Genomic DNA, 12480 nt, shown 5'->3' with positions numbered 1-12480 from the left:
GCCCTGGAAACACATGTCTGAGCTGTCAAGGCCAGGCTAAGGAGCATAAATCCTGTTAAAACAGATTCCTTCTCCATCCCTAGGTTGCAATCTCATGTTTGCTTACTAATGTCCCTTCTGTGCTGGCACTGCTGTTGAGCATTTTCACCAAAGACAGCTAACTTTAAATTCTATGTGTCTACTCAGAAGTAGGTCCCATCAAGTTCAATGAGATTACAGCTTTTAAACCCTTTTCTAACACAATACTTAGATTTGTTTCAATTTTTATTTAAACCAGCCCTCCAGGTTCTTAAACCAAGGCACAATTAATTAGTGAACGTTGAACTCCTTAGTGGACAAATTAAAATATCTTTCTCTAGAGGTGGAGGGGAAGGTAGAAACAGGTCTGTACAGGCTTATAATTTAATTTCTGGTTTATTTTAATGTGCTGTCAAAGGCTAGTTAAAAAATTGCTCTAAAACCAAAATTGTTTATAATGTTCAAATAAGTTCATTTGGAGTGAACATTTTTGTGTAAAGCTGATGTTGAGGTCAAAAGCTGACATGCTTGACAGGAATGAAAATTGAGCTCATGTATTTGAACTAACTTTCAGAAGAATCATTGGAAGGAATAAACATAAGGACTAAAGCTCTCTAGGTGAGGCAAAGAAGGAGGTATGATCATTGAGGTTTTTTCAGTTGCATTGCATAGCCCAAGAGTGATGGACTGAAGTACTTTCACTTCTGTGTGTTCTTAACAGCAGTAACACCAGAGCACATAGAAGTATCCTCTAGGGTTCAACTAGGTCTGCAGAGAACTAGGGACTTGAAGAAAAGTCCTATATTGCTAACTCTCTGCCATGCTCTGTTTTCTTTCGAACCAGGGATTCCTAGTTTGGAGAGAGGGTGCTTACTGCTTTTTCTGGCTAACCCTGTTTCTGACTTTAATAAAAGTTTTGCTTTCTAAGAAGACCTGTGTTTGGAAGCTTGCCCCTTTTTGTTTTTCAGGGTTAATGTTCCCTTTGATCATTTCCTGTTCCTTCTGCTGTCGACTAGTGTAACATAAATGTATTTGGCATATGTTTATATATATTATTGTAAGTTGTATCGATTCCCATCAAACTCCCCCCCTCATGTTGCAGTTTTCATTGTCACTATGCTCCTTATTTTTAGCTGCACCAAAAAAAAAAATTCTTTCAAGTTACACTACAGCACCCAAGTAAAAAATTGCTTAGGAAGACAATTCTGCCCTGGACCACAAGATCTAAGGACAGGATGGGAGTGGGCTGTGGCAGAAAGGTGGAGCTCTTAAGATCAGAGGACTGAGACGACAGAGATGTTTGAATATAGGACTACAGTCGAACCTTGGTTTTCGAACAGCTTAGTTCTCAAATGTTTTGGCTCCCGAATGCCGCAAACCTGTTTCAGTGACTGTTCCAGTTTGTGAATTATTTTTGGAAGCTGAACTGATGGGGCTTCTGTGGCTTCTGATTGGCTGCAGGAGCTTCCTGCAGACAATCAGAAGCTGACCTTTGGTTTCCGAATGTTTTGGAAGTTGAACCAACTTCTGGAACAGATGCTGTTCGACTTCCAAGGTACGACTGTACAGGAAAACATATCCTAAAACCTAGGGAAAGAATGAATGTGATATTGGAGGACAACAACAACATTAAAAAATATCCAATAGATAAGTAAGTACAAACCCTTGGCTCCAGAACTCTTACTAGTTTGTGTGTCACTTACCTTATGTGAGTGATGAGGAGGGTTGTAGATGGAATGAAAAAGTCATCCACTCTGTCAAACTGCTTCCCCACTGGCTGAGTATGAATAGTATGATGAGAAATACTCCCACTGGCCTGGGTTATCACCTGGAGGATGTATTGTGGAGGACAATTACTAATTTGAATCAATCATGTTTGATTAAATTATGTTAAGGGTAAGGCTACCAACAACTTATTCCAACACTTGACTCAAACAAAGTTACTGTAATGGGTGCAGTCATTATCATTGTTTTGAAAGTAGATGTTTCTAAATACCTGCCTTATTTGTTCTTTGGCATGTGGTTCATACCCCCAATTAGAAATAAGAATATAGTGGGTTGTATAGCAAGAAACTCCAGGAGTTCAACATATGTTCCGCTTTTTAGCTTTAGTACAGAGGATATATGAACTTCTTGTGAGAAATCCTAACTCTTCCACTGTTTCTTTCTTCCTTCATAATTATTCAGATGGTTCTCTCAGGTACTGTAGGTACATTCAAATTTGCACTGAAATTTCACTTTCAGTGATAGTGTAAACTCTGCTCAAAATTTGTATTGCAATGTTTTTGACAGGACAAAAACATGTATACCCTGATAACATGAGAGACGGCCTGTAATTAAGCAACAATATTATTATCAGGGGTTTTAATACATTAAAGAAAGCTGCAAAGCAAGATGAATGTGGATCTATCCCTGTGCACGAATGAACTGTATACATTTCTGAAACTGTAGTAGCATGTTTCCAGGCTCCTGTGACCATGGAAATAAGGTGCTGACATTTTATGTTTGCCCAAGTGAATGTGTGCCTGGAGACAGCTTGGACTAGTGGTGCATGTACAGAGAAATATTATATGAGCAAGCCCTACATTTTGATGCAAACAATAAAAATTTAAATACCAGTGCTTAAAACTAAATCCAATAGTTTCTACTGAAGTAAGCAAATAACACATTACAGTCTTATAAATCTGTATAGAAACAAGGATATGCAGAATGGTTGCACAGATTTAGCTGAAGTCAGGAATATTGGTCCTGATATAATGCTAAGGCCAATCCTATTATAACAGTTTACGGCGGTATACAAAATACAACAAATACACATTTTGTTGGACTGTACCAATTCCTTTTTAACCCAAAGAGTTGAAGAGGGCAAACAGTCATCTGCTGCCTCCCCCCATTTCCTACTTCTCTACCTATTCCTTTGCCACTAACAACTTTGTATAGCACTTTTACCTCAGTCAGAGATTATATCAGCCACCATCTTAGTCAGAGATGGTGGCTGATATAATTGCAAAGGTGCTGGGCCAGTTCCTCAACTTCAGTGGTTATGGCATTACACAGACCTAGCAATCCCTGCACAGCAACCCAAGGTTTGGGCTGCCAGGTTAGAAATTAATAGAGTTGTATCCAAATTAAAACATGTATTTGACATAAGGAAATCAATCTTCTTGTCCATTTTGTCTTAAAGTTCATATAAATATTTTGAAGTAATTTTCAATAATAGTGCATCTAAAAGCTCACTGGGGACTGCAATCAGCTACCGAGTCATAATCAATAGCAATATATATCAGCCTGCATTTGAAAGTATGTCTCCCTGCGAAAACAAGCTGTTTCTTTCAATGCAATCCCATTATCAGTTTGATGGTTCTGATCCCTTTTAAAACAAATGAGTCAAAAATAACCAACTTCAGCAAATAACATTCACAGGCAATTCAAATTATGCTCAGGCTCTAATAAAGAAGGGATGTGAAGCATTGCACAGCTCCTGCATTCAGGGGAATACACATTTGTCTGTATTAATGATTCCTGGAGATTTACTGGTTTCATGCAGTCAGGAATCATTATAAACAAAGCAGCTCTGATGAAAAATTACTGTGCATTCTATATATTTTAAAATATGTAACTATTGGTGCTTATAGTAAGCCATTTTTCCTTGAGCAGTGGCTAGACAGACTTCTGTAGGGGATGCTCCAACTATAGGTTTCCTGCATCAAACAGTGGTAGACAGGAGAGCCTACAAGGCTCCCTTTAATTCTAATTCTACACTGTACACATGTGGTCATCTCTTTAAAATTCTCCTGCTGGTAAGGTACCTTCAGGCATCACAGTAATAGCTTAATGTCACTTTTCCAGAGGTACATTCCACAGCACCAGGGGTGGAGGAAGGGGTGTGCTGTCTGCCCTGGGTGTCACCACTGAGGGGCCTGCAGTGTGCCTGAGCCATGCATCTCTCCTGGGAGAGAAGCGGTGGCATGGTCTTCCTGCTGCCTCCCTCCCACCAGCTATAGGGCGGCTGAGTGGGAGGAGGCAGGCAGACTCTGGAGGTGTGCCCCACCCTCGCCCTGCCCCATGGGTGGCTTGCCTGGCCCCTGGGCGCACCGCCCTAGGCCCCCGAGCGGCTTCCTCCACAGCTGCACAGCACCACTTAAGGATTAAAAGTCTGCCAGCCTGTCATTTCACTGGATCTTTCCACCTGATCATCAACTATGAACCTCACCAATGCTCATGTGTTAGGACCAATCAGTACAGAATCCTTAAATATTACAGCAGATCTGCCAGATGAACCCATACAAAATGCTATTTCTATTTATTTCATTTTGTTTTCACGCCTTCCCCTTCCACTGAAGGGAGCCTGGGATGGTGCACAACAGTAAAAAATGCACCTGTTCCAGATCTGAAATACGTAAATGTAAGAAGGGTTGGATTCTGTTCTCCATCCCCAACCTGTTACACATGGCTCCTGTTACACAACTAGAAGACACAAAATCTTTGTTGTGATTTAGCTCTAGATACTTTAAAGCCATTTTGATGTGCTTATGTGTGAAACATCACCAGAAATAGTACTGGGGGCTCCCTCTTCTGCACGTAACGGTCAAAGTAAGAGAAATGCATTCTGAACAGAAGTTAAAAAAAACAAAATAAAATCTGTGTTTGTTTCGATTTAATTCAAAATGTTGACATTATTCACTGTGGGGCAGTGCCAACTGGGGACATAGTTTATAAGTATTCCACTGCAGGTTTTCTACATTTTTAGCACGTACAAATGAAGGGAATTTCTTAGTAAGTCTTATTGCTGACAAGATAGCTTTAAAAATTCATTGATAGCTGCTGTTGAGCAGCTTCTAAGGAATTACTTTTCTCTGTCTATCATAGGATTCTACAGCGAGTTTGGCTAGAACTAAAACAATGAAATAAAAATACTCACCTGTAGTGTAGGAGAATTCTTATCAAAACTTCCCCAGCTGAGCACCCATACCTGATCATGCGATTTGTCGTAGTGAAGTTTGACTGGAATGGGATCTGTACTTACTGCCTAAACAATATGAAGAAACAAGGAAAGAACCAGTTTTTCTTTAATGTTATAGTAACGTAAATATTGCACAAGTTTGGAGTGAAAATTAGACCCCAGTGAAGCCTTCAATTGTTGATGTCATTTTAATTAATCTGAAGCTAGAGCACTCCTGCTTAAACAGTGATCTTTGCTCATTATTTGAACAACGTGACATGGATATATGTTCCGTCTCCACCTAATTAAGTTGTATGCCGCAACAAAGCTATTAAAATGCTTGAGACAAAAGTGGCAAGGCAGCAAACTATTTATTTACCCTTCTTCCTAGATTCTATGCTTCTTGGTTTATCTGTGAACATCTTTTTGCTTTTGTTAAAAGTTGCAAATGAAGAGAAAAATGTGGAATATACCGACCATGGATTCATCAAAGTGATCCATTTCCTTTTTAATAGCAAATTGAAGACCAGAGAAGGAAACTGACACAACTGTGATTGTTCTATGTGTATATTATTTGATCATAGCTTTCATGTAATTTTTAACTTGGTAAAACAAGACAAAATTAATATATTTCACTCAAATATTTTTGTGTGTGTGCTTTGAAAAGTAGAAGAAGCACACAGAGAGACATAGGACAATAAAAAAATCTCCACTGGGTGCTTAGAATTACAGAAACAAACACAGCAGCAGCTTGATATAAATGGAGTAGGTGTGTTTAAAGGTAAAGGGACCCCTCACAGTTAAGTCCAGTAGCGGATGACCCTGGGGTTGTGGCACTCATCTCACTTTACTGGCCGAGGTAGCCAGCGTTTGTCCGCAGACAGTTTCCGGGTCATGTGGTCAGCATGACTAAGCCGCTTCTGGTGAACCAGAGCAGCACACAGAAACGCCGTTTACCTTCCTGCTGGAGTGGTACCTATTTATCTACTTGCACTTTGACATGCTTTCGAACTGCTAGGTTGGCAGGAGTGTGTTTAAAGGTAAAGGTAAAGGTAAAGGTACCCCTGCCCGTACGGGCCAGTCTTGCCAGACTCTAGGGTTGTGCGCTCATCTCACTCTAGAGGCCGGGAGCCAGCGCTGTCTGCAGACACTTCCGGGTCACGTGGCCAGCGTGACGAAGCTGCTCTGGCAAACCGGCACCAGAGCAGCACACAGAAACGCCGTTTACCTTCCCGCTATAAAGCGGTACCTATTTATCTACTTGTACTTAAGGGTGCTTTCGAACTGCTAGGTGGGCAGGAGCTGGGACCGAACAACGGGAGCTCACCCCGCCGCGGGGATTCGAACCGCCGACCATGCGATCGGAAAGTCCTAGGGGCTGAGGTGTTACCCACAGCGCCACCCGCGTCCCAAAGTGTGTTTACACTCCCTCAAAAGGGCCAAGTATGCAGTTTGGGAATCATCCTGGGCTTGGCATTTTTGACCGAGGCATAGGTATCATCAGTAACCAAGAGTGCTTTTTACCAATTTCAGCTGGTATGCCAACTGTATCTCCCCGTTAAAAATATAGGTATTGACCTTTAAAGCTCAAAAAAGAAGAAGAAAAAGGAACAGGCTTTCAGAAAGACCACCTACAGTTATATGTACCTGCCCAAGCTTTAAGACTGGCATCTGAGGCAGGGCCTTCTTTGCGGTAGCCCTGCTGTCTCTGAAACGCTCCTGTCAGGGAAATACATAGGGCACCTTATCCCCTGACATTTAGGAACACCTGAAAGACACACTCACCCCTGCCACCTACCCTGCATTCAGGTGACTTTATGCTTCTTAAGAATGGTTGTATCTGTTGCTATCATCTGAATGCTACTAATAGTTTTTACAGCCATTTAAAATACTGAAATTGTAATGATGTAGTATTATACTGATGTGTACCTGCCTTCAGAGGGTATATATCCTTAAAAGCAGATTAGAACAATCAATTAAATAATAATCCTTGCCACTATTTTTATTGTGGTAGGTAACTGTGTCAGAATCTGGTCCATTGAAAGGAGACTATTTAGAGAACATTTTAGTAGTTTCTTTTTGGATGCTGTGCTTGCCCTCCATAATAATAATAATAATAATAATAATAATAATAATAATAATAATAATAATAATTTATTTATACCCCGCCCTTCCCGGTTCAGAAAACCTGGCTCAGGGCGGCTAACAACAAATTTAAAACACTTAATTGTGATACAACAAAAAACAGCATAAAATACAGTATAAAAGCATGAATAACAATAAATTCAAAAATCAAAAATCAATTTAGGGGAAAATCCATCCAATAAACATTAGATGATCACCAGGGCTAGCTGGCTAAATTAGTCCTATTTGGGCCAGCAAGGAGGCCAGGGGAGAATTAGCTGTGGGATCCCAGAGCGGGTAATCTTCGTAAAAATTTCTCTGTTGCTGTCAATGAACTAACTCCACTATCAGGGCTGCATTTGTACTTTCGTTTTGTTTTTGTTTTAAAAGGAGCGCCTCTACCTCTTTGTTCTGTTTTGTTTGTTGGTCTTTCTATCATGAAACTGTGAAGCACAGCTTGTTTATCAGTTTGACAAGAAGAGTACCAGCTGGCTAATTAAGTAGATCTAATTTAAAGTAATGATGTAGATCCTCAAGATAATGTGCTAATGGCTGGCTGAGACCACTGGTGATGCTTAACTATACACCTGAGGTGTTGCAAAAAACTCCAGCTTCCTGTAAAGCCAATGCTGTTTTTCTTCTTGAGCAGACAAACTCCAGGACAATTGTTTACTTCTGGGTTACCTTTCTTTTTTTTATGCTGCTAGATAACACCTGCAATAGTCTCTCATGCCTGAATCAACTGTTGTGATACTGCAAATGGTGCAGGTTTGAAACAACGTCTTATTGTTGGCTCAACCACTGCAAAGAAATCGAAGGGAATCAAACTAGGTGAATTGGGTCAAACCCACTGAAACTGAAAATGCAGATCTAAATAGTTTCACTTAGAGCACAATTCTTCTATTAATCTGTGTGCTAGGTCTACCCAATCTGTTAAGTAACTTCACACCAAACTACCTCACCCAGCAGGTATAATGTGAGATCAGGATGCTGAAAAGGTGATGTGGAAATTTGGCAAACTGGACTTATGATTGGAAAAAAGGAGAAACAGAGAGAAACAGAAATTGACAGTTTCACTCATCCCAGTTTCACTCCAAAAATCACAATTTGCTTGGCATGATCACCCAGCACATTTCATGTGTTTCTGCTGGTCCCTTCCCTTAGTTCCTGTGGGGGAGGCTGGATATCATTCAGGTACAGGATTGTATTGCAACAACATGTTTTTCCATGCATGCAATTATAGCTTGACAAGATCACCTCTTGTGGCACCATCTAGAGTTGTTTTCCAAGAAAGGTATGCAATTTTTCTCGAGTAAATAGAGAGCAAAAGATATCCACCTTCTGAATAATGTGCATATTTGACTTCTTGTACCTTCCTATGCTAAGACATCTTAGTGATGTGGAAAGAAAAAATAAATAGTTCCATCAAAGTGGACTGGCTAAGAATCTAAATGCCTCACATATCAGTTATACATATTTAAAGATTTATGTCTAAATGCAAGAGAAAAATAACTCCTGGGGCTTGCAAAAAAAAATACTGTAGCATATCATTATGGGATAAGAGAGCAGGATTGTTTCTATGATATTACAAGCATTGCTGAGCCAACTCTTTCCCTAAAAACTGCCAAAGTACTTCATATTAGTTATACTTCAGTGCTGAAATCTCTACTGTAAAACGACAGAGATAAATTGATATTTCCTTCATGGCTGGCAACTTTTTGTGGGAACTTTAGATATTATATTTTGTCACCCTGGCTAAAAATCTTACAAGCCTCTTTCCGTTTTCTCACAGGTTTTTTATCAAGGGTAAAAAACTTGTAATGTAGTTTAATATTTCAGTTTATTAAAGGGATTTCCTTCTTGCAGAAATGTGTGAGAATCAGTGTAACAGAAATAGTTCCGGGGTCCTCTTTAAATGAGAATAAACTTTGTTATAATATTAATATTAGAAAGGTTGTGTCTTGGACTTGGCGGGCAATGTTTCTGGACTCACAACAGGGCACACCAGCCTGCCTACTACAGTCCTCTGCACAAGGGTCCATTCTGTTGCAGAGAGACCCCCCAGGAGCAGCTTTTGGGAGGGGGCTAGCAAGAGGCCTAAATGTGTAGTGGGAACTGACTTGCACAAGTAGAAACACTTTCCACGAAGGCTGCATGCATTTCCTGACTCAAAGAATTATGGGCACTGCACTTTGTTGTTGTTGTTAATTTAATTTATATACCACCCTTTATCAAAAGTTCCCAGGGTGGTGTTTAACATTAAAGCATATTTTACGGATAATAATAATAATAATAATAATAATACAAAGCATAATGACAGACAGCAAAATAATAAAATAAGAGCCCCCCTACACACACCTTTAACAGGCCATAGATTATTTCATTGCTAAAGGCCTGGGTAAAGGGGAATGTTTTTGCCTGGTGACTAAAGACAGGTAATGATGGTACCAGATGAGGCTTTCTGGGGAGAGCATTCCACAGATAGGGAGCCACCACAGAAAGGGCCTGTTTGCTTCTTGCCCATCTCCAAACCTCTCGTGTAGGGAGGACATAGAGAAGGGCCTCAGATGACAAATGCAGGGTCTGGGTCGGTTTGTATGGGGAGAGGCAGTCCTTAAGGTATGAAGGCCCTAAGCCATGTAAGGCTTTATAGATCAATACCAGCTCTTTGAATTGGGCCTGGAAACTAATTTGTGTTGCTGGGAATTGTAACTGTGAGGAGTACACTACAGCGCCCATCATTCTTTGGTGGAAAGAATATGCTTCAAGTGCCTTTTGAAAGAACAGTGTGTATGCAATCTAAGGCAAAGCATATACTGGATACAACATATTATAACGTCCATCCAAAGTAGTTGTGGACTGCATATGGGAAATCCACGTTCCAGCAAGCATGAACATGATGTTTCATTCAGATAGGCCAGGTGTGGAGAACATCAGGCCCAGGGCTGAATGCAGGTGTCTAGGCCTACGTGGGACTCCTCCTCAAGCCACACTCCACAACTTCCTCTAGTGCTTTTACATGGCTATATTGTGTCAATGATTGGTGAAAATAGCTCTTGCCTGCCTGGTTGACGACTCTGGGGGGATATGTATGAGGAGGTGTAAAAGCGGTAGAGGTGTTAAAACTTTGGTATTTTGTATGTCTGAAATTTTGCCTTCGGTTCATAGGTGAAGAGTTGCATCCCTTCTTCCAACCACTTTTTTTTTGTGTCTCCCAGCTTCTACGGCATGTGGCCCTTGGAAGCTTGCCCTCTAAGCAATGTGGCCCTCAGGCTGAAAAAGGAGAAGTACTGTGAGCCATCTTGTTGTGAACTACCTGTGCTTTAGAAATGTCTCTGAAACTAATAAACTGGACCCACCTTGAATACTAGGTGAGCATGGCAACCCACAAATTCTTCTCTTGCTTGGATTTGACAAGACAGAAATGTGTCAAAGAAAATAATGCCTATTTTTGATTAGCTGGATTACATTCTAAGAAATGCAGGTGAACTATGCAGTCTTCCAACTGCTTCTCCAACTATAATTCTTAAAAATGAACAGAGCCTTTCTTTTGTATTATATTGAATGCTATGATGATGGCGTTCTAGAGCTGCTTTAAAATAAATTATAGTTATCTTTATTTTAACCTGTCAAATTGATACACGATAAAAAAAAGAAACCATGAGGACTGGTGTACAAGAATTAGCTGTATATTAGTGTCTGTTATATTATAAAGAAGTCTAGGGTGCTGGGAATATTGGCAAGGATTAAAATTTTAATAGCAGCCGTGCCTGACACTTTCAATCACTTTCAAATTTCATTTCTTCTTATGAAGATGACAGCAGATTTTTAGCAACTGTATAATGCCTATTCATGAAGTGAAGCACAGCTGCTTGCAGGAAAGTCACATTTATATTTTAGAAAGTGCAAATTTTATGATCTTGAAATGAATTTTAAGACACTTCTTTGTGTTCTGAAACTGTGCTGACATGATTTTGCTCTCAAGAGTAAGGTGAAAATTCTTGTCTGAATGTTTTTGGCTAACCCTTTTCACAGATGAGAAGCATCTAAAACTTAAACTGTACATCATAGCCAATGGTTGAACAGGCAATTATATTTGCTATGATATATAAAGCATGCCAACTACTTTATGTATGTGTATCAATCACATGTACACATAGACATCCATATAGCCATAAAGACACAAGTAAATGTACACCTCATTCATAGTTAAAGTAATGCTAAACTCAGGGGCCCAGAGAAAAACTTTGGGGGTTTAAAAAGTTGCCAATTTTTAACATCCAAATCTTTATAGTTTTGTTTTTTTTAAAAAAAAAAACCCTTCCCTTCCACCGAAATGTATTTGCACTTTGTTTACATTTTTTTAGTGTAGTACCCTGAAAACTTCTAACAATAAGCACTGAATGGGCAACATACATTCATATATCCAAGTCTGAAACATCCAGACTTCAAAATATAAGCTGCTGTTAGGAGCAATTTAAAGGATGCCAAGTTATTTGTTAGCTTAAATAAACAGCACAGTCCTCAACATTCTACACAGAAGTAAGTTTCATTCTGTCCAAAGGAATGTATTCCCAGGTAAACTGCGTATAAGGGTGAAGCCAGGCAGAGCAATATGAAGCCCTCACTGGGACCAGCATAGTGGAGCGGAGCAGAGTGGAATGATTGATTGGATATCTCATCTGCCATGTCTAGCTAACAAGGGTAGAAAGTGTGTGTGTGTGTGTGTGTGTGTGTGTTTATATGTTTTTGCTGTTTGGGGCCCATTTCAAGGGGATGGATCTACCTAGGATCCAGCAGATCCGCAGCCAGCCATGCTCCACCTCTGCAACATCAGTTTTAGAGTTGTAAGCTTCTTCCTGCAGGTAGGAACATTGCTGGCAATAGCATTCAATCCATCTTGCTTTCCATGGCTGTAGCAAAGCGCCCTCCCAACAGAGAACAGCGCTTTCGTAAGCCTGTTAACACACACTGCAGAATGTGATATGACCATACTCCTTTGGGTGGACTTACCACCGAACGGTAGGAGTCACAGTGCACATCCCAAGCCACATATAAGCTTCTTGCAAGGACATGGCCCTAGCCCTGTGGGTGTAAAAGGTCCTAAGCTGAACCCTGGGAATCTCTATTTAAAGCTGGGAAATTTTCCTCTGAAACCCAGACGAGGTGCTGCCAGTCAGAAAAGGCAATACTGAACTAGACAGAACAATGGTCTGACTCGGTATAAGGCAACTTCTTCCCAACACTACACTGATAGGAATCAGGTTGCAGTTTCTTTTTGTCTTTGCTAATAGCCACAAAGGGAACTGTTCCCTTTGAAAAACTCCAGATATCCATGGCTGGTAGGATATTCTATAGAAACTACTACCACACAGTTGTAGTAGTTTGTGAGATTT

The 12480-nt window shown here is 40.2% G+C and overlaps 1 protein-coding gene across 4 annotated transcripts in view; it reads right to left on the bottom strand.

Moving 5' to 3' along the window:
- FSTL5 (follistatin like 5) overlaps positions 1 to 12480 on the bottom strand; it is a 359747-nt gene that overhangs the window by 15732 nt on the left and 331535 nt on the right. For all 4 annotated transcript variants that reach the window (XM_081875293.1, XM_081875295.1, XM_081875294.1 and 1 more), the window contains 2 exons: positions 4940 to 5047; positions 1722 to 1846 (listed from right to left, as the gene is read on the bottom strand). In XM_081875293.1, the coding sequence (XP_081731419.1) occupies positions 1722 to 1846; positions 4940 to 5047 (233 nt within the window). The remainder of the gene's footprint in view (positions 1 to 1721; positions 1847 to 4939; positions 5048 to 12480) is intronic.

This window comes from Podarcis erhardii (genome assembly GCF_964252035.2).
Source record: "Podarcis erhardii genome assembly, chromosome: 9".
Taxonomy (NCBI): Eukaryota; Metazoa; Chordata; class Lepidosauria; order Squamata; family Lacertidae; genus Podarcis; species Podarcis erhardii.
Note: the sequence above shows the minus strand (reverse complement) of the source record. Positions and strands in the feature narration are given on the sequence as shown.